The sequence below is a fragment of the Phascolarctos cinereus genome, unplaced genomic scaffold (genome assembly GCF_003287225.1).
Source record: "Phascolarctos cinereus isolate Bilbo 61053 unplaced genomic scaffold, phaCin_HiC Scaffold_2;HRSCAF=192, whole genome shotgun sequence".
In the NCBI taxonomy this organism is placed as follows: Eukaryota; Metazoa; Chordata; class Mammalia; order Diprotodontia; family Phascolarctidae; genus Phascolarctos; species Phascolarctos cinereus.
Window position 1 is genome coordinate 352,519,854 of NW_027555625.1, and position 23,590 is coordinate 352,543,443.

The 23,590-nt window shown below is 40.7% G+C and overlaps 1 protein-coding gene across 1 annotated transcript in view; it reads right to left on the bottom strand.

The window, feature by feature from the left end:
* ADSS1 (adenylosuccinate synthase 1) overlaps positions 1-23,590 on the bottom strand; it is an 89,957-nt gene that overhangs the window by 46,354 nt on the left and 20,013 nt on the right. Inside the window, 1 exon segment of the mRNA XM_020979480.2 lies at positions 7,349-7,451. Within this exon segment, the coding sequence (XP_020835139.1) occupies positions 7,349-7,451 (103 nt within the window).

Consider the following 23,590-nt stretch of genomic DNA (forward strand, 5'->3'; position numbering starts at 1 on the left):
GGTGGTGGTGGTGGTGGTGGTGATGATGATGATGATGATGATGAGTACTGTAAGGGTCATTATCCCAGTTTTACACAGTAGAAAACTGAGGCTCTGAGGTCTGGTGACTTGCCCACGGTCTCCCAAAGAGCTTCTATCAAAGGTAGAATTTGATCCCCTGTCTTTTCTGCCTCAGAGTCTGGCACAGTGCCATCTTGTCTGTCTAGTGAACCTCACTCAAGCCAGTCCGCATACCTGCTTCTCATTTCTTGTGCAAACCTTGTCCTGGTCCTCCCATAAATCTTCCTTAAGTGGAGGCACTGCAGGCTTTCCTGTAGTGGATATCAGGGCTTCGGTTCAAATCCTGGTTCTGCCACTAAATCTTGGGCAAGTCAGTTCAGCTATCTGAGCCTCAGTTTCCTCATCTATAAAACAAGGGGGTTGGACTAGATCATCTTGGCAGTTCTTTCCAGCTCTAATTGCTATGATCCTAAATCTCTTCCCACCTCTGGTCTTCAGTTTTCCCATTAGTAAAATTAGGAAGAGAGAATAGATAACAAGATGATAGATTTAGAGCTGTGTGGGAATTTGGAAGCCACCTAGTCTAATCCCCTCATTTTATAGATGAGGAAGCTGATGCCAGAGAGGTTAAGTAACTTACTCAAGGTCACCCAGGTAGTGAGAATTGGATCTAGGCTCTCTCACTCCAAACCTCGCATTCTTTCTGTAGCATTACGTGGTCTCCTAGGTCCTGGTCCGTTGTGTTCAGTTCTGATGTTTTCTTCCAGCTTTGACATTCTGTGGTTCTGTGATTGTAATTGAGTACTGAAAAACTTCATCTCTCATTAAAAGAGAGTGAAAAAGGAGGAATTGGAAGTACCAGGAACCTCTGATACCTCCGAAATGTGAATGAGATGAAATCATCCATAAAATGGAAGAATATAACAGAATGGATAAGAAAGCAGAATCCAACAATATGTTGTTTATAAGAAACACACTTGAAACATAAAGATTCACACAGTTAAAATAAGAGGCTGGGAACAAAATCTGAAATAAAACCTTAAAAGCTCCGATCAGTCTAGTTACCAACCATAATTCCAGAGGTCTGAAGATGAAACATGCTATCTATCTCCCGACAGAGGGGAGATGGATTCAGAATGAGACACGTTTTTGGATACTGCCAATGTGAGAACTTGTTTTGCTAGTCAACCAGGGGGAAGAAGGCATCCAGAAAAATAAAAAATTAATAAAACCTGAAAAAGAAAGTGATCACTTCACCTTAGCATGTGTGATTGAAGAGAAGAAGGTTAGGCATAGTTTAACATGCACTCTATATTTTGGGAGAGCAGATTTTAAAAGTTTCATAGAAAGGGTAAAGTAAGTCAGAATGGCCTAAAATCCTTCAGAAAAATCCATCCCCAGGCTCTCAGAAGCCCCCAAGGATGAAATTCTGAAGATACAAAGAGAAGTTAGGAGAAGGAATGAATAGTCTAAAGCTTCAGTTTCCTCATGTGTGAAACTGGGATGATGATACTGGTCATAGTGTTAGTTATTATTATTGTTATTATTACTACTACTACCTGTCTGTCAGGGTTATTGTGAAGTGCAAATAAGATAATGAATGTAAAATGCTTTGTAAACATTAAATTGCTACGTATGTGGTCTCCTAACTCTTTTCATTACATGCTCTTATCAGTAAAAAAAATTTTTTTTGAGCATTTAACATATATATATATATATATATATATATATATATATATATATATATATATATTTACAGGGCAGCTGGGTGGCGCAGTGGATAGAGCACCAGCCCTGGATTCAGGAAAACCTGAGTTCAAATCCAGCCTCAGACACATAACACTTACTAGCTGTGTAACCCTGGGCAAGTCACTTAACCCCATTACCTAAAACAAAACAAACAAAACCATATATATATTTACTTATTTATAAGTTATACATATGTACTATTGCACTAATGTATATTATAAACCACATGAAAATAAACATTAGAAATGATGAGATAAAGATGAAACAATATCTTGAAAATAATATTTACTTGTTAATGGTTCATGTTCAGTCATTTTGCAGTAGTGTCTGATTCTTTGGGACCCCATTTGGGTTTTCTTGGAAAAGTTCTGCCATTTCCTTCTCCAGCTCATTTTATAGATATGGAAACAGGCAAAGTTAAGTGACTTACCCAGGGTCACACAGTTCCTAACTGTCTGAGGCCAGATTTGAACTCAGGAAGATGAATCTTCCTGACTCTAGGCCCAGCGCTCTATTCACTGTGCCACCTAGCTGCCACTTATTAATAATGCAAAAATATTTTTCTCTAAAATATTATTAATAATGACATTTTAAATGAGAACAATGAGAGAGTATATGCTTCATTATTTTAAATACTTTTCTATAATGGCAATTCAGAGGTCTAGTTCTAAGTTCACTTTATTTCAATACATGCTGTAGCTGAAAAAGATACCTTACAAAGATACATTGATCCAAATGAAAGAAATACATCATTGGGTAGCTTATTAAATCATGATACTCATTTTTTGATCCCATCTACCAGTTATTCACAGATTTCTTATTAAATTCAACTGGTAAGTTTCCATCTTTAAAATCAAGCAGTTGTTCTTGCAAATTATTGGAAGGTGCTGTACTATGTACATATGTATATGTATACGTATACATATATGTAAATGTATACATATACGTAAATGTACATGTAAGTGTATATGTATGTATATATGTATGTGTATGTGTATGTGTGTATGTGTATGTATATGTACACGTACATGTAAATGTATACGTACATGTACATGTATGTGTATGTGTATGTATATGTGTGTGTACATGTACATGTAAATGTATGTGTATGTGTATGTGTATGTGTGTATGTGTATGTGTATATATGTATATGTATATGTATATGTATATGTATGTACGAGTTCAAAATCCACTGAAATCCTTCATTTGAAAGATTTTTAAACGTTAAAAAATTTTGTCTGAGGTTTTTAAGTGTGATAATATGAGAGTTTTCGATAGGTGATACACATTTTCTGCCTCTAGCAGAAAAGATGGTAAGCAGTGTCAAATGCTTCAGAGGTCAAGAAGGTTGTGGATTGATAGAAGACTGTCAGATTTGGTAATTGTCGTTGGTAACTTCGAAGAAAGCACTTTCAGTTGAATAAAGAGTCAGTGATAACACAGGGTGTCCTCAAAGTCTTAGCTAATATTTTAAAACTATTCAAGCTTAAAACTTCCCTAAGACTTTTGAGACCCTCTGTACACACAGCTAGGTGGCACAGTGGATAGAGTGCCAGGCCTGGAGTCAGGAAGACTATCTTCTGAGTTCAAATCCAGTCTCAGATACTTAATAGCTGTGTGACCCTGGGCAAGTCACTTAACCCTGTTTGCCTCAGTTTTCTCATCTGTAAAATGAGCTGGAGAAAGAAAAGTATCTTTGCTGAGAAAACCCCAAATGGGGTCACAAAGAGTGAAACACGACTGAAAAACAAGAACAACAGTACATACAGCTAGCGTTTTATAAGGGGCTTTAAGGTTTGTAAAGTGCTTTACAAATATCTCATCATCACAATAATGCAATGAGATAGGTACAATTACCCCATTTTACAGATGTGGAAACTGAGGTTAAGCAACTTGCCCAGGGAACTGGGATCTTCCTGACTCCAGGTTTGGTGCTCTATCTACTGTGCAATGCACCTCCAAACTCATCTATGTTTGATTATCCGTTTTACTCTTTCCTCCTACAAGTGGGGCTGTGAGGCTTGGCCATTGCCATGGAAAGCAAAACCTGTCCATTGTGGGGCACCTTGGCAGCCATGGTCTGATGGGAGGGGAAAGGGGGCAGGCTGTGGGGATGTAGGTGGTGGTGGTGGGGGGATGGATTTTGCCTGCACAGCTGCTACAGGTCTCTAGCCAGTGGTGGGAAGAGGAAGAATGGAGAAGTATTGGACTGTAATAAATGAACGGAGTTGTGTACTTGTGTTGAAGACAAGTACATGATTGGCTGTCATAGGGATGGTGCTTTCTGATTGGTTGTTCACACATTTTAGGGTATAGCCTCCCAGGCCTCCCAGCCTTACTTGAGAGACCACCTATCTAAAGGATAACAAAAAGGTGATTTGTTTTGTTACATTTTTAGTGATATTGGGGTGAGGGGGTGGGGAGAATCAAAGAAGGCCCTTGTACTAGAAAGGAGAGAATAAAAATATCTGATGTGAAATTAAAAACCAACAGTAGTAAGAAATAAGAGAATTCTTAGTTACTCTTGTTAAGTTCAGACCGGTCCCTATGATTAGTAAGTCACTAATGATCTTTGAAAGATCCTGGACAGCAGAGACTGAAGGAAAGAAGAAAGAAAGGACGGGAGGGAGGGAGGAAGGAAGAAAAAAAGAAGGAAAGAGAAGAGGGAGAAAGGAAAGTAGGGAGGAAAGAAGGAAAGAAGAAAGATCAGACGTAGACAAGAAAAAGAGTGTGTCTCCATTGTCAAAACAGGAAAGAAAATGGAGACTGTAATCTATAGCCTTGTGAGCCTGAATGGTATTTTTTGTAAAATTATAGAGTATATTTTTAAAGAGATTTTAGTGGGGGCAGCTAGGTGGTGCAGTGGATAGAGCACTGGCCCTGAAGTCAGGAGGACCTGAGTTCAAATCCGGCATCAGACTAAAACACTTGACACTAGCTGTGTGACCCTGGGCAAGTCACTTAACCCCAATTACCTAAAAAAAAAAAGAAATAAAGAGATTCTAGTGAAGATCTAGAAAAGAAAGAGATGATCACAAAGAGCAAGCATGGTTCATCATGCCAAATTGACTTCATTTCCTTTATCAGCAGAGTTATTTGACTGTATGTATAATTTACCTAGATTTTAGCAAAGCATTAAACCAAGTCGCTCATTAAGTCATTGTGGAAGAACTGGAGAGATGCAGGCAAGATAATAGTGGCATGGATTTGGAACTGAAGTAATGGATGCAATGTTCATTATTATCTTAGAGGGCAGTGCCTCAGGGATCTGTGCTTAGATCTTTTCTGTCTGACATTTTATCCATGATGTGGATACTGATAAAATTTGCAGATGACAGAAGGCTGATAGTGATAGGCAAATTGTTTGGATAAAATAAAATCTGGATTAGATCTCAACAAACTAGACTATCTAATCACATAAAATCTAATAGGGATAAAAAAAATTACTTTCCCAAGTACAGAGTGTGAGAAGTTTGTCTAGATACGAGTTTATGTCAAAAAGATCTGTGCTTTTAATGGGTCACAAACTTAAGGGATCAACAGTTCTACACTAGCAAAAAAAGAAAAGAAAAGAAAAGAAAAGCTCATTTGGGCTGCATTAAAGGAGAGGTGGAGGTGATAGTCCCATTACGCTCTGTGCTGGGCAGATTACACCTGGAGCGCTGTGTTCAGTTCTGGGCACCATATTTAAGGAAGGACATTGATTAGTTAGAAAGTGTTCAGAGGAGAGTGATCTGGATGATAAAAAACCCAGAAGATCAAACTATATGAGGATCAGTCAAAGAAACTGGGGATGGTTGGTCTGGCAAAGGGAGGAGGTAGGTGATAGTTATCATCAAATACAACAACTGTCTCAGAAACACCTCTACCTTCTTTCTTTTTCTGCTTTTCTTTGTATTTGCACAGGTGCAGAGGAGGGAGACAATGTGGTAATGGTTGGGGAAGAATACATTTCTCATAAATTTCCAGCTTCAAGAGCATGGTACTGATTGGAGAAGAGCAGGGATTAATTTCCTCAGGAGTCCAGGCAACCTGGAGGTTGGCACTGATTGGTGGGGAGAAAGAAGGAGATTTCTGGTGCTGAGGAGGATCCAAAGTGGAGGGAGGGAAAAACAACGGTGGCATCCAAGAAAACCAGAGGAATGTGGTAGCTTTAGCTCCCAGGCCACCCATAGAGAGTTAATGAGATAAACAGAGCAGGGAGAGGAGGCATTCTGGCTGTAAGAAGCCGCAGAGCTTGGCAGGACCCAACGAGGAATGGAGAGAGATGCAAATTCTGTCCTTGCCGGAGTCCTCAGCTCCTCATTTCAGCCATAGAGATTATGGACTTTGTCTAGGACTGTGTGTTTTTGGAAGGCATTAAGACCCTGGGATAGAAAAAGAATCAGGAGAAGGGGAATAAGACTAGAGTCCCTGGGAGTATGGGGAGTGACTGCTTTGTGGCTTTGTTTTCCATTTCTGTCCTGAATAAATAGTGCACACTTCTAAACTGAGTGGTGGCCTTGGTGTCCAGCAAGCATGGACCCAATAACTTAGATACAAGTTACCCATGCCAGAAATGCCAAGAAGCATTTGGGTGGGAGCGAGAGTTATTAGTTAATGAGAAGTCTCCAAGATAGAACCTGGGGTCTGTGTGAGTCCAGAGCTGCCTTAGGCTCCAGATGTTTGATGCAGAAGGACTGAAATTGTGCTGCTTGGTCCCAGAGGGCCAAATTTAGTAGGCAGATTGTTTGGACGTAGGGAAAAGCTTCAGAGCTGTCCTTAAGGTTGCCTCAAGAGGAGGGAGTGCATTCTCCATCACTGAAAGTCCTTAAGTGAATAATAATAATAATAATAATAATAATAATAATAATAACAACAATAATAATAGCTAACATTTATATTTATATTTAAATGGCACTTTAAGGTTTACAAAATACTTTACACATTAACTCATTTGAGTGAAGACTGCTCCACCCCCTGTTGGTGATGTGGTAAGGGGGAATTCTTGATTAGGCACAGATTGGGATAGATGGCCTCAGAAGTCCCTTCCAACTGTGAGATTCTGGGATTCTGAGAGAGGGAGAGGGAGCTGTCCAAGGTTACTAAGCTAGTAAGCTAAGGGGTGGTGAATATCAACATTGTTAAGACAAAGACCTTTGAAAGACTTAAGAACTCTGGTCATTTTAAGGTTTTTTTTTTGTGTTATGGTGAGGCAATCGGGGTTAAGTGACTTGCCCAGGGTCACACAGCTAGTAAGTGTCATGTGTCTGAGACTGGATTTGAACTCATGTCCTCCTGACTTCAAGGCCAGAGCTCTATCCACTGTGCCACCTAGCTGCCCCAAGAACAACAATGATTCCAGAGGACCTGTGATCTCTCTCTCTCTCTCTCTCTCTCTCTCTCTCTCTCTCTCTCTCTCTCTCTCACATGGACAATGGAGAAATTTGTTTTACTTGATTATGCACATTTGTTACATGGTTCCCCACCACCCATCCCACTCCGCAGTGATGAGAAGGGGGAAAAGTGGCAGGGAGAGAAAACAGATTTTAGTTAAGTGAAAAAAAATTAAATCTTTGGAAGGCATAACAGTGGAGGTTGCATAGGATAGTCTGCTTACCAATGAAGGACACAGCCTTGGTGTTGATGATGCCACTGGGCAGCAGGTGGAAATCGAACTCTTTACCATCAACCACCACAGTGTGGCCAGCATTATTTCCTCCCTGGAAAGGAAAATAATTCATCAGAGAGTGAAGGGTCTTGGGAAGACTTGGCTGAGCCCCTAGCCCTGGGGCCAAACCTATATACTCTCATCCCTCAGTCACATCACTCTATCCAGGCCTTGGCCTGGCTGAATATTGAGTTATTTAAAATGGCATCTTTTGGGCCATCGAACTCAACACTTGGGGAAAGGGAGTCAGTTCTTACAGGGCTAGTTAGCTGTGCATAGAGAGTTACTGCTCCCGCTGGCCACAGGCTAAACCTTGACCCTGGCTCCAGAGAGTTTCAACCCTAGTCCCAGCCTGAGTCCTGACCCTGTCCTCAGAATGAACCTTGACCCTAGCTCTGTCAGCCCAGTCAGGGAAACAATAAATGGCAGCCCATTTTCTCCTATTCCATTATGTCCCACAGGCAACTTCCCAAGGAAACGTGGCTATTTAGTTGTTGGGTTTTTGGGGGGGGGCAGAGAAGGGTATTGATAGGGTGTGTGAATAATCAAAGTCCCTTATATTGCTTTTCATTTCATGTGCCTTCCTGAGCCCTTCTGGAAACCTACGCCCCATCTTCCTTTAAAGAATAAAGAAAAAAAAATGCACAGTCCAGCTTCTCAGGGTGCAGGATAGGATTAATTTTGACCACAATTTAGTTGGTTTTTGCCTTTCTTATTTCTCTGGCTCAAACCATTTCTAGGACAAAGACCCTTGGACCAGAGGCCAGAACATCTGGGTTATAGTATAACCTTGTCACTGACTGTGATTTTAGGCAAATCACTTGCCCTTTCTGATCCTTAACTTCCTGGTCTGCATAAATCCTTGCCCTGCCTCTCTCTCTGGGCTGCTGAGAGACTCTAAAGAGACAGCAGATGGGTGCTTTGTACTCTCTAAATTGGTCTAGGATTGTGAGGGAATCTCATTTAGAACAGAATGTCAGAACTGGAAAGCACCTTAGAACAGAGAACAAAAAAGGTCTGAGTTGGGAGGGAGCTGAGGGATTAGTTAGTCCAGTCCTTTTGTATTCCAGATGAAAAAACCAAGACTCAGGAAAGGGAAAAAAGGCATTGAAAGGTCATAGTAAAGACAGAATTAGGACTGGAATCCAGTTTCCCTGGCTCTACTCTTTCCACTGCACAAAACTATTTGCTTCCTATGGGCTCACTTTCAATGGACAGCAGGAAAAGCAGGGATGGGGAAATCGAGAGGGTATTTTACAATGTGCCCCAGATAATGTACAAAATAGGTAGCTGAGTTATTGACTACAGTTGGAGGCAGCAAGATCTATGGGAAGACCATGGGTCTAGGATTCAGTAGGCCTGGGTCTGAGTTCCTACTCTGCTACTCATTTGCTGTATGACCTTGGGTAAGTCTCTTCAATTCTCTAGGTCTCAATTTCTTTATATGTCAAGTTTTTGTTGTTGTTCGGTAGTTTCCCTCATGTCTGACTCTTTGTGATCCCATTTGGGGTTTTCCTGGCAAAGATACTAGTGTGGTTTGCCGTTTCCTTCTCCAGCTCAATTTACACATGAGAAAACTGAGGCAAATAGGGTTAAGTGACTTGCCTAGGGTCACATAGCTAATAATAACAATATTAATATGCCCCATCTTCCTTTAAAGAATAAAGAAGAAATATTTTTGTTTTATATTATTTATAATTATAATTATATTTTGATATGGTATTAAATATATAACTGATTATAATTATTAATAATAATAATAAGTTTGGAGCTGAATTTGAACTCACCAAAGATGAGTTTTCCTGATAGCTCACATTTATGTAGCACTTGTATATGTTAGGCATTGTCTCTTTTGATCCTCACAACATCTCTAGGAGATAGGTGTTATCATTACCCCGTTGTTATAGTTGAGGCAACTAAGGCAAACAGAGGTTAAATGATTTGCCCAGGTCACACAGGCTGGATTTGAAGTCAAATCTTCCTGACTCTGGGCCCAGCACTCTGTTTCCACTGCTGTACCTAGCTGCCTCCAATTAGTTATAATAATTTCTGCCCAGCCACCTTCAAAAGGTTATTATGAAGTCCAAATAAAATAGTGGAGGTGAAAGTGTTTTTAAAAGTTCGAAGTGCTTATATCAGTGTTGGGAATTATCACCAAAGCCTGCCTGTTTGGCTAGTAGGGACCCCTCATCCTACAGGCCCTGAGTCTGGGGCTTCCATTGCTGTGATGACCCAGACCCTGAGCCCACCAGATACCATAAGAGCCTAGGCAGGGGCACAGCTAGATGGAAACACAAGCAAGTGTTAAATACTCCTGTGATCCTTTTAGTGATTAATAGTGAGGGCCTCACAGATGTGTGGCATATGGCCAGCCACAGTACCCACAGTCTGCTTGCCCATCAGGAGCCAGATGCAGAAAGGGCATTTTTGGAAGGAAGGATGCTCCAAGGCTCCCTTATCCATCTGTTGGTCCTTGCAGCTGGACAGCATTACACATAAACTGGGTGTCTAGAAACTTTGGGAATGCTGGATTCAGTCTTTAAAATGGTCTGCCTCATGGAATGGTCCCTGGACTTGGAATCCAAAGATCTTGGTTCATATCCTGGCTGTCGCTGATGGTGAGACCTAATGAAAGTCCCTTTTCTCTGGGATGCAGTTTTCTCCTTGGTGACTAGAGAGATAATAATCCCTGTCCTTGTTTCCATCAGGTGAGGATCAAATAAAATAACGAAGGGAAGGAAATAAGCATTAATATAGTATCTACTGGGGCAGCTAGGTTGCTCAGTGGATAGAGCACTGGTCCTGGAGTCAGGAAAACCTGAGTTCAAATCCGGCCTCAGACACTTGACCCTTACTAGCTGTGTGACCCTGGGCAAGTCACTTAACTCCACTGCCTCGTCCCCCTCCCCCATATATATATTATCTACCATGTGCCAGGCACTGTGCTAAGCATTTTACAAGTATTATCTCACTTGATCCACACAACCACCCTGCCAGGTAGGTACTGTTATTATCCCCATTTTAACAGTTGAGGAAACTGAGGCAAACAGAAGTTAAAGGACTTGCCTAGAGTCGCATAGCTAGTAAGTGTCTAAGGCTAGATTTGAACTCAGGTTTATCCTGGCTTCAGGCCTAGTGCTCTATCCACTGTGCCATCTAGCTGCCTCACATTAAAGTATTTTGAAAAGTGTAAAAAATGATAATCAAATAAAAGATGTCATTCTGGTTCCTTAATGTGTCTATATTATGTCCCCAAGATATTCTCATTGTGAGGCAATGTAGTATAATGGTAAGCACTGAATTTGGACCCTAACATTGGGCATGTCACCTAACCTCTCTTGTGCATAGAATAAAAGTAATATGAACTACTGTTATTATAGCCCCTCCCTACAACCTCAGGGAATCCTAGCTCCTTCCACACCTCCCTCCTGGACTCTGCTCATAGCCTAAGCATCCTCTCTATCCTCCTGCAGGTCTTTTTTTTTTCTTAATAAGGCTATTGGGGTTAAGTGACTTGCCCAGGGTCACACAGTTAGTAAAGTATCTGAGGTCAGATTTGAACTCAGGTTCATCTTGACTTCAGGGCTAGTGCTCTATCCACTGCACCACCTAGCTACCCACCTCCTACAGCCCTTGCGAACAACCCCTCCCTGTCCTTCATCCTTCACAACCCTTTATCTGTATGGAGAAAAGAGTCAGATTTCCTGCATGGCTTAGAACTGAATGAGCTGAGGATGTGACTCAGTATAAGGAAACACTTCCTAACAATCACAGCTGTCCCAGACTGGAATTGTCATGATAGGTAGTGAGCTTCCCCTTCTAGCAGAAGCACCTGTTCTAGCTATTGTAGAGAGGGTTCCTGTTCTCTGTCCTGTTCTCTGTAACATCTGAGATTCTTTCCTTCTGACTCTGAAATTCTGTGATTCTGTGGTCAGCAGAACTTTTTCCAATGTGTCTTTATGACCTTCCTGAATCAAGACTACTGAAGCTTGGAATGGCCTCCTCCCTCCATCCCCCCAACCAGCCTAATGATCTTAGAGCTTAGTTACCTGTCTATCAATACCAGTTTCCAGGACTGTATATATGTGTGTATATGTATATTTTATATATTATATACACACACACACACACGCATGCATACATATATACATACATATATACATACATATATATGTGTTATAGATGTATACATGTGTGTGTATGTGTATATATGTATGCGTGTGTGTGTGTGTGTGTGTGTGTACACACACACACACACACACACACACATACACACACAGGCAAGTTAGATGGCTCAATGGATAGAGTGCTAGGCGGACAAGTCACTTAACCTGTGTTTGCCTTATCCACTGGAGAAGGAAATGGCAACCCACTCCGGTATCATTGCCAAGAAAACCCCATGGATAGTACTGCCATGCTATTTGCGCTGTCTGTCCACGGGGGCATGAAGAGTGGAACACGACTGAATGACGATATAATAACCATGTATGGGTCACAAATATAGGTGCAGTTCTGAGTCATAGGTTTTTGAGGTTGGAAGGGACGTTACAGACTCTCCGGTCCAACTTTCTCTTTTACAGAAGTGAGAACCCAGGCCCAGAGCTAGAGGAAGGTGCTTGCCCATGGTCATAGGGCCAGCAAGAAGACAGAGCCACTAGAACCTAAGCTTTCCTACTCGTAGACCACAGAGTGGCAGAACTAGAATTGGACGTTAGAAATGATCTAGTGCAACCTTGTCATTTTACAAAAGGGGAAATTGAGGCTTAGAAAAGAGAAGTGATTTGCACAAGTTCACACAACTGTCTAGTGGAAAAGCAAGGACTAAAATCAGAGAATAATGCAGTATGTAATCAAGTGCATAATTACATGCTAGGGGATAATTTAATGAAGGGGGCTTTTGTGCTCTCATTGCAGATACCCTGTGAAACTTTTCTGTCTCTTCTTTATGTTTCTGCTGCATGGAATAAAATGGGTTTTCTAAGGGAACTGAAATCTGTGGGGAGTGACTTCAACATTGGAGTATGAAAGAGGGAAATCAGAGAAAGGATTCCTGAAGCACCTAGAGGCCGCATTTGTGAAAAACTACAAGGGTCCTTTGATTATATGTGCTAGTAAAATGGAAGATTCACTGTCATGGCTGCAAAGGCTTTTGATACCAAGCTGGCCGGAAGATCTAAAGCAGAATTTCTTAACCTGGGGTCGTGAACTTAGCGCATATATGTGTGTGTGTGTGTGTGTGTGTGTGTGTGTGTGTATACACATATATATGTGTGTGTGTATGTATATGTATATGTATGTATGTATGTATGCATGTATACACATGCACATGTGTGTATATAGATTGATATATGTATAGGTATAGATAGATGTAGATATCTAGGTATAGATAGATATATGGATATAAATACATATATATAGATATATAAATTATATATATTATATATATGTATGTATACACATGCACATGTGTGTATATAGATTGATATATGTATAGGTATAGATAGATGTAGATATCTAGGTATAGATAGATATATGGATATAAATACATATATAGATATATAAATTATATATATTATATATATGTATGTATACACATGCACATGTGTATATATAGATTGATATATGTATAGGTATAGATAGATGTAGATATCTAGGTATAGATAGACATATGGATATAAATAGATATATAGATAGCTATAAATATACATAGGTATAGATAGATACACACAGGTATAGATATATAGATAGATATAGATATATAGATATACATAAGTATAGATAGATATAGATAGATGCACATATACACATGTGTATGTCTACATGTGTATGTGTATATCTAGATATACATATACGCATATACGGCTATATATTGAAATATAATTATATATTTTATATATGTATGTATGTATATATGCATATATACATACAAGTATAAAGTATATAATTATATTTCAATGGAACTGGTTTCCTTTGTAATTCTATGCATTTTATTTCATACATCCAGCCACACTGAGTCTTAGTTTCTTCATCTGTGAGATGGGGATAATAACAGTCTTCATAGCACCTTGTATCCCTCCATGTACCCTTTGACCCAATGGCATTGGTCTCCTTGCTTTTCCTCATACACCACACTCCATCTCCTGACTCAGCATTTTCACCAGCTGTGCCTCATGCCTGCAATGTTCCTCCTCCTCCTCCTCTTCACCTCCTACCTTTCCTGGCTTCCTTCAAGTCTCAGCTAAAGGCCTCCCTTCTTTAAGAAGCCTTTCCTGATCCCCCTTAGTGCTACACAGCCTTTCCTCTAGTGATTATCTTTAATTTTAGCTGTCTGCACATAGTTGTTTGCATGACACAACTCCATGTGAACACCATGAGAGCAGGACTGGTTTTTGCCTTTCTTTGTATCCCTAGTGCTTAGCACAGTGTCTGGTACACGTTGTTTAGTTGTGCCTGATTCTTCATGACCCTCTGGTCACACCAATGCGATCCATGGGGTTTTCCTGGCAAAGACACTGGAGTGGTTTGCCATTCCCTTTTCCAGTGGATTAAGACAAACAGAGGTTAAGTGACTTGTTCAGGGTCACACAGCTAGGAAGTGTTTGAGGTCACATTTGAACTCAAGCCTTCCTGACTCTAGGCCCAGTGCTCCATCCACTGAGCCAACTAGCTTCCTCTTAAACGCTTATTGACCGACTGGGATTTTAGAAACATTATTCAGAGGAGATACTGTTCTGGGCTTCACTAGAGTGCCGTAGAGGTCCAAGACACATAAAAAAAGTTAAGGACCTCTGGGCTGTTAAAGCTCTTTTCCAGTTTCTGGAGGGAGCTTCAAAGGAGATAGAGGATGACTTAGAAAGGAGGTTTCTATTAAAAGTCTATGACTAAGACCAGGATTAGATTGAGCTGTGGTAACAACTCACTGGAAGAGTTATGCTGTATGTAAGTAGGTTGAAACACTTGACCACTGATATTGTCTGCATAAGACGTGGCGTAAAAGGTATTGTCAAGGTGACCAGGGTCTAAACTAGAGTGGCTCTGGGAGTAGAGAGAAGGGGACCAGGGGGAGAACTGTTGTGGAGGCAGCCTTATTGGATGAGGGGGATGAGGAAGAAGGAAGGGTCAAGAGTTCTTAAGGTGGAGGTTCTAAAGCTGTGATCATTGGGAGGACAGCTAGGCCCTCAGCAGAAATAGGGAAGATGGGAGAAGGAATGAAGAAATCATGATTCCATTCACATATTGACGTAAATATTGTATTTACTTGAAGCATTTAATTTCTCAAATGTTTGTGTTTTGATTATAACCTTGGGTAAGTCAGCTGCTCTGAGGCTCAGTTTCCATCTGTAAGACCCAGATAATCATAGCTATAGTGCCTACATCATGGGAGATCAAATGAGATAATACAGGTTAAATGCCTATAAACCTTAAAAGTGCTATTTACCTGTCTGCTATTATCATTGGCTTATAATATGCTGTGCAACTGGATTGTGAGTTTACTAAGAGTGGGCCCTGTATCTAGTCCTTTGATTCCCGTCTTCTCACAAATGTGTGTACCTCCCTACTCTCCACCTACCTCTGTAGCCCAGGTTAGGGCTTGTTCCCTGTGACCGCTAACAAACAAAATTTGGTGTTCTGAATTTTCATTGGATGGCAGGTTTAGGTCTCAGGTGGTGATCGAACCTTTTCAAGACTGAGTCTGCAAACCTAATTATAAACTGGTAATAGCCTCATTCTAGCACATCTGCCCTGACAGCTGAGGAAGAAGGCAGACAGAGGGACAACGTCCAAAGGGAAACAATGCAGACCATTCTCTCAGGTCTCCCTGGAACTTCCTTCAGGATACCCAGAGAGGGTAAAAGCATAAGATTCCTGCACTGGCCTTGTAGGTGCCTGTGTCTATAGGAGCATTAGGATTCCATAATCCATAGGAGCCAGACAAGGCCTGGGCCTCAGAGGTCAATCTTGGGGCTCCCTCTCTCTGTTAGCCAGTCAATCAATGGACCACCCAGGATCCATTCAAATAGAGAAGGAAACCTGAGATCTTCACTTGGGGAGCACGAAGTCTGGGGAGAAAAAGAGGAGGAATAATATTAGCACCTGCCCTCAGCGAGCTTATAGTTTTTGAGGAAGAGAAGAAAGAAGAGGAATAGATCCAGCTCATTCCTCACCCTCAGGAAGCTCCCAGTCTGTTGGCTATGGGGGGAGATGGGACTCACATACATAAAAGAGTCAGAGAACAAGACAAGACAGAGGTCTAGTGTTCTGCTCAGAACATAAGCCTTGCCTTGGATTAGATGAAGAAATCTGGACGGGGGGAAGACAGAAAGGGGAGACTTTCATGCAGGGGACACCACGTGAGCAAAGGCTAATTAACAAGGCGTTGATTCACTAATGAGATTGTTCTGCCTGGAGCAGAATGGGAGTTGTTAGAGATTAAGCTGGAAAGATGACTTGGGTTTAGACTGTAGAGCGCCCTTAATTCTAGTATATGGGATCTATACTCTTTGGCAATACACTTAGAAGCCGTGGAAGCCAAGGAGTTATGTGATGGGATCTGTGCATTAAGAAGATAACTAGCGTGTACAGAGGATGAGTTGGAAGCCAGTTAGAGGCTATGAATGCACTAGTTCAGGCCAAAGGTGATGAGAAGCTAAACTAGAGTTTAGGCCTTGGTCATGGGGGTGTGAATGGGGGACACATTTTTAAAAGGAAGAACAAGAAGATTCAGTAGATCGACTTGCTAGAGGGGAGAAAGGAGAAAGAAGAGTCAAGAGTGACTAAGGTTTCTTGCCCAAGATGCTCCATCCCAGGCTCTTGTGTCTTCCTTCATCCTCTCTTGGTGGTTCTGCCTGCCTGCAAAGCCTCCCCACTTCAGTTCATCCTTCATTCAGCCACCAAAATGATTTTCCTGAAGTGCCGCTCTGACCATGTCATGCCCCTACTCAGTAAACTGTAGTAGCTCCCTGTTTCCTCCGGGATGGAATACAGAACCTTCTGTTTGGCATTCAAAGCCCTTTCTAACCTCGTCCTTCCCTATCATTCCAGTTTTCTCACACTTTATTTCCTATCCTATTCTCTTAAGTGGCCTCTTTGCTGGTCCTTGAACAAGACACTCCATTTCTTGGCTCTGGGTGTTTTCTCTGGCTGTCCCTCATGCCTGGAAGGCTCTCCCTCCTCATCTCTGCCTTCTAGCTTCTCTGGCTTCCTTTAGTCACAGCTAAAATCCCATCTTCTATGAGAAAGCCTTTTCCAATCCCCCCTTTTTTATTGCTTTTTGGTGAGGCAGTCGAGGTTAAGTGACTTGCCCAGGGTCACACAGCTAGTAAGTGTCAAGTGTCAGAGGCTGGATTTGAACTCAGGTCCTCCTGACTCCAAGGCCAGAGCTCTATCCACTGTGCCATCTAGCTGCCCCTCCAATCCCTCTTAATTCTAGTGCCCTCTCTCTAGGATCATTTCCTATTTATCCTGTATATAGTTTATTTGTATGCTGTCTCCCTCTTTAGACTGTGAACTCCTTGAGGGCAGGGACTATCTTTTGCACATAGTAGGTACTTAATAAATGCTTATTGATTGACTGATTATCTCTACATTTTCTCTGTCCCCTTCTCCTTCTCCTGTCTCTTCTCCCTGTGTTCTTAAGCTATAATATTGAGAGGGAGCTTACGCTTATGATCATAGATCCAATACTCTCCTTTAACAGATGAAGAAACAGCCCTGAGAAGCTAAGAGGTCACACAACTTCTAAATATTAGAGCTGGGATTTGAACGTAGGTCATTTGACTCTAAATCTAGTATTCTTTCCACTGTACCGTGCTGCCTCCTTGAACAGTTTTAGAAGAAGATCTCACTACCAAGCATTTGACCCAAGGAGGCCAAAGACAGAAAGAAAGGTTCCACATATGGCAAAATATTCGTTTCAACACTTATTTTTTTGGAGACAATCAAGGTTAAGTGACTTGCCCAGGGTTACACAGCTAGTAAGTGTCTAAGGCTGAGATTTGAACTCAGGTCCTCCTGACTCCAGGGCTCTCTCCACTGTGCCACCTAGCTGTCCCTCATTGTAACACTTTTTGTGGTAGCAAAGAACTGGAAATAAAGTAGAGCCATTGACTAGAGAATGACGAAACAAATCATGGAATAGGAATATAATCAATACTACTCTGCCCCAAGGAAAGATCAATATGAAAAATCCAGAATAACATGGCAAGTCTCACATGAACTGATGCAGAGTAAAATAGAACTAGTTAGACAATGTAGATGATGCCTTTGTAGACATAAAGAACAACACAACGGAATGCTGTGTAACTATAATGATTAAGTTTGGACGCAGAGAAAAGTTGAGAGGATGTACCTTCAATACAGAGGTGGGGAGGGGGAGAACATTGCATATGTTTCACACATAATTGATAAGCAGCTTTTCTGGTTGGTTTTGACAAACTGTTTTTCCTCTTCCCTTTAAATTCTTTGTTACTGGGTAAGGGATGAGGAGGGATATATTCAGAAATGGATATAATAGGGAAAAAAAGGAAAAGATACAACTTTAAACGGGCAGGTAGGTGCTAGGCCTGGAATCAGGAAGACCTGAGTTCACATCTAGCCTCAAGCACTTACTAGCTGTGTGACCCTGGTCAAGTCACTTAACCCTGTTTGCCTCAGTTTCCTCATTTAGAAAGTGAGCTGGAGAAGGAAATGGCAAACCACTTCAGTATCTTTGCCAAGAAAATCCCAAATGGGGTCCTAAAGAGCTGGACACAGGGGCAGCTAGGTGGCCTTGGAGTCAGGAGGACGGGAATTCAAATACAGTCTCAGACACATGACACTTACTAGCTGTGTCATCCTGGGCAAGTCACTTAACCCTGATTGTCTCACCAAAAAAAAAAAAAAGAGTTGGATACAACTGAATAACAACAACGTTACTTAAGGAGGCATTCCCCAATATGAAAGAAAAAGGAAAAGACTTAGGAGACAAGATCATCATCTGAAAGGCTGTCATGTGGAAGAGTGATCACACTTAAACTCACTGAGCCTTGGGGGCAGAAGTACAAGGAATAGAAGCAAATTTTATCCCAAATATTAGAAAGGATTTCCTAATGCTCAGAGCCATCCCAAAATGGAATGAATCCCTCTTGTGGTAAAGGACAGGCCAATGAGTCCACAGTCCTTAGAGTGGGGGTTCTTAACCTTTTTTTTTTATTTTTGTGGGGTAAGGAGAAGGGCAGGGATGGACACCTCTGGCATTCTGATGAAGTCTATGGATCTCTTCTCAAAATAATGTTTTTAGTTACATAAAATAAACTTATGAAGGAAATAGCTTTCAAAAGATGTATATTTTTAAAAAATAAGCTCCTGGACCCCAGGTTAAGAACTCCTGGTCTAGAAGGACATGGTGTCCTTCTTTTATGGTGCTCTTACAAAGTGCTCCTCCTATATGGGAGCAGGAGCGGCTGGGCCTCCAGGTTAAGAACCTCTTCCTTAGAACAGCATGGATTCAGACAACATGGTAGGGGATAATAAGATGGTTTGGGTCAGTACCTGTTGCCTCTCTCTCCATCCCTGAGGGATACAGCAGTTCTTGCCTAATTTGCCACCAACCAGGGAAGGTTCTTCAGTTCAGCTGAGCCTTTTGTATACACAATTACAAATTACACAATTACCAGGCTTTCCCATCACCACTCAGTAAGCTTACAGGAAACAGTCAAGGGATACCCAGGCATGCTGTGAATTAGGGGCAGAGTCCCTCCTTTACACACCATCACCCAGTTACAGAAACAGGTTCAACAAACATTCTCATGGGATGGTGCCAAATAGAACATATTACACACATGCTCTAAGGACTGTGCCCTCATTGGCCAGTTCCCCTTCCCCCCACTCCTTATACCGTGACAGGTAGTGAGCTCTCTTATCACTGGGGGTGTTCATGAAGGAGAAGTTGACTTGTCAGAGGGATTTCTATACTGAGAGGAGATTGCACTTAGAGAGCTAACCTTGTCACTCTCACGGTTATCTAATGCTGACAACACAGAGATTAAACCCAGTCCTGAAACACCCAGCACAGCAAAACATACACTGGCTGCCTTTGTTTGGGGGAAACACAGAATCCAAGGTTGCCATGGTAGGGACCGAGTCAGTGGGCATCAGGTGACTCAAAGGTCAGCGCTGGCCTTTAGTGGTCTGTTTACTTATGTTTTGGGTACTCTGTCCACAGTCTCCCTTGGCATGCAGGCACAGAGCCCAGGAATTAGGCTTGGGACCAGGCCAGCTTTTGGCTCCCCATCTAGGCTACTGACAGTGTCTCACCAGGAAAGCAGAGAAGTCCTCCTGGCTCAAAGAGTGAAGGAAGCTCCTGTGAGAAACAAGATAGGCCTGAGTGATTCCTTGTATACTCACTAAGTTGTGGTGTCGGGCATTTGTAAACCTCAGAGCATTACAGAAAGGCAATTCATCCAATTCATAATGAATTTTTCAAATTACAAAGAACAAGTATGGCCCCAAAGAAGAGATATGAGAACTGCCACCAAAATGTTTACAGAGGGGAGTGTGTGTGTGTGTGTGTGTGTGTGTGTGTGTGTACATGTGCATGTGTGCGTGTGTGTGCATGTGTGTGTTGAAGTGTCTAAGAGTGTGTAACATTTTACCTATTGTTAGATTTTTAAAGATATATTGTTAAGTTGTGGTATATGAATGTAATGGAATACTATTGTGCTATAAGAAATGATGAACAGGTGACTTCAGAAAAACCTGGAAAGACTTGTATGGTCTGATGCTGAGTGAAGTGAGCAGAACTAGGAGAACATTATACACAGTAACAGCCACATTGTGTGATGACTAATATTGATAAACTCAAAAGCTTATTGAAGTGATTGTTGATAATTTAAAATAAATTATTAAAAAAAGAAAAAATAATAAAGATATAGTTAGATATATTGTTATATCAATATAACAATAGATATATAGTTAGGTTTTTTGGATATATTGATTAGTTTTGCTGATATTTTTTCTTTTTCTTAAAGAAAAAGAACTTTGTTACATGGAGGGAGAAGAGGAGGGATATGGGGGAAATTTTTGTTGTTGTTGTTGTTCATTCATTCAGTCATGCCCAACTCTTTGTGACCCCATAGACCACAGCACGCCAGGCCCTTCTGTCCACTGTCTCCCAAAGTCTGTCTAAGCTCATGTTTGTTGCTGCTATGAAACTATCTATCTATCTCATCCTCTGCCATCCCCTTTTCCTTTTGCCTTCAATCTTCCCCAACATCAAGGTCTTTTCTAATAAGTCCTGTCTTCTCATTATGTGGCCAAAGTATTTAAGCTTCAACTTCAGTATTTTTCTTTCCAAGGAATAGTGTGAACTAATTTCTTTAAGTATTGACTGATTTGATCTCCTTGCTGTCCAAGTGACTCTTGGAAGTCTTCCCCAGCACCACAATTCAAAAGTGTCGATTCCGTGCCCTGAGCTTTCCTTATAGTCCAACTCTCACAGCCATACATTGCTACTGGAAAAACCACAGCTTTAACTATATGGACCTTTGTTGGCAAGGTAATCTCTCTTTTTTTTAGTATGCTGTCCAGATTTGTCATAGCTTTCCTTGAAAGGAGCAAATGTCTTTTAATTTCATGGCTGCAGTCACTGAATGTAATCATCTTTGAGCCCAAGAATATAAAATCTGACATTTCTTCCCCCTCTACTTGCCAGGAAGTGATGGGACCAGTTACCAAGATCTTGGGTGTTTTGATGTTAAGCTTCAAGCCAGCTTTTACATTCTCTTCTTTTACCCTCATCAGGAGTCTTCTTTATTCTTCTCTTTCTGCTGTCAGAGTGGTAGCATTGTTGATATTTCTCCTGGTAACCTTAATTCTGCTTGCTCATCCAGCCTGGCACTTCACGTGATGTCCTTTGCATATAAGTTAAATAAATAAGGTGACAATATACAGCCTCGCAATACTCCTTTTTTAATCTTCAACCAATCAGTTGTTCCGTGTTTGGTTCTAACTGTTGCTTCTTGGACTGCACACAAGTTCCTCAGGAGACAAGTAAGATGATCTGGTATTCCCATCCCTTTGAGGACTTGCCACACTTTGCTGATCAAGTGCTTTAGTCAATGAAGCAGAAGTAGACGTTTTTCTGGAACAACCTCGCTTTCTCTATAATCCAGAAATGGTTGGCAATTTGGTCTCTTGTTCCTCTGCCTCTTTGAAAACCAGTCTGCTCTTCTGGTAATTCTCAATTCACGTATTGCTGAAGCCTAGCTTAAGGATAACCTTGTTGGTGTGTGAAATGAGCACAATTGTTTGGTAATTTGAACACTCTTTGGCATTGCCTTTTTTTTAGGGTGGGGACATAAACTGATCTTTTCCAATCCAAAAGTAAAAGCAAAAGATATTATTAAAGATTTATTTTTTTAAAAAGATGTTATTATTTTAAATAATAATTTCTCCCTATTCCAATGCCTCAACATAGTGTTGAGGTTATCCCAAGTATTTGAAGATGCTGAATACATTCCCAGTTATGGACTGTCTACTACTAGAAGACCAACCTACCAAAGCACAATGAGACCAGTATGTTGAATAACAGATGATTAATTATTTGCCCATGAGAACCCACGAAATAAACAAGAAAAGCAAAATATCCCTTAGTCTAACATGGTCCCCTTCCACCTGGAGCATTTGTGTCCAAGTAGCAGTAAAGGGGTGGAATGTACAAAGAATCACATTTTTTAAAATCTAGAAACATGAAATTATTGTACTCTAAATATAAGATCATTTTCATTGAGTTGTTATTCTACTAGAGGAACTGAACCATATCAATATTGGCATTTTCCCCCCTATAAATAAAATCGGTAGACAAAAGGAAATTGAAGCTAAATGAAAGCAAGGAAAGTAATCTGGAATTATAAAAAAACAAAAACAAAAACAGCAACCTTACCAAACAGCTTAAGCCACTGCTAGACCTAGGCAGAAAAGAGGTCAAAGAAAGAAGAAAAGGTCCTTTATGTACAAAAATATTTGTAGCAGCTTTTTGTGTGGTGGCAAAAAACCTGGAAACTAAGAGGATGTCTGACAATTGAGAAGTGGTTGCCTGAGTTGCAGCATAGTTGATAGTTGAGTACTGTTGTGCTCTAAGAAATGAGGAAATAGATGATTTCAAAAAGACATGGAAAGATTTACGTGAATGGAAGCAAATTAAAGTAAGCAGAGCTGGATGAATAATTTATACCATAAAGTTGATATAATTTGAAAAATGAGCAATTTTGAGGACTTCTTTAAACTAATAAGTAATGAAATGAGCACAACCAGGAGAACAATTTCTGTAGTGACAACAACTTTGAAACAGAAATAACTTTGAAAGCTGTAAGAACTAGGATCGGTACATTGACTATCCATAATTTTAGAGAACCAGTGATGAAACACGCTATCCATCTCCTGACAGAAAGGTGATGGATTTAGGGTGTGGAATGAGACATGTATATTTTTTTGTGCACAGCCATTGGGGGATTTTGTTTTGCTTGACTATGTATATTTGTTACAAGAAATGTGCTTTTTTTTCTTTGTTTTTCTCCAGTAGGATAGAGAGTAAGAAGAAGGAAGCTAGGAGATGCAGTAGACACAGCACTGGGCCTGGAGTCAGGAAGACCTGAGTTCAGATCTGGCCTCAAACTCTTACTAGATGTGTGGCCCTGGGCAAGTCACTTAACTTTTGTTTATCTTGGCTTCCTCATCTGTAAAGTGAGAATAATAATAGCAACCCAGGGTTGTTGTGAGGATGGAATGAAATAATAATTGTAAAGTGATTAGCCCAGTGCCTGGCACACATAGTAACACTATATAAATGTTAGCTATTATTATTATTATTATTAATTTTAAAAATTAGAGAAGTTGAGGAGGTGCTACACATGTGAAATGTTGCATGAATTTAGTGTTACTTAACTGATTAAGAAATCTCTCACAAAGTGAGAGTAATCTGTAAATGTAACATAAAAACAATAAAATGAAAGTGTAAAAAAATGTTTTTTAACTAAAAGAAGGCTTAGATTCCTCGTGAAAATGACAAATGAGGGAATTGGTGGAATTGCTTTTATCATGTTTCCAAAGGCATTTCACGGGAATGATCTTCTGACTGTTGTGATGTTTATGATGAGCATAAGCAAAGAAATCATTCTGAGGATAACTGCAGCTTATATTTGTTACAATATTTGT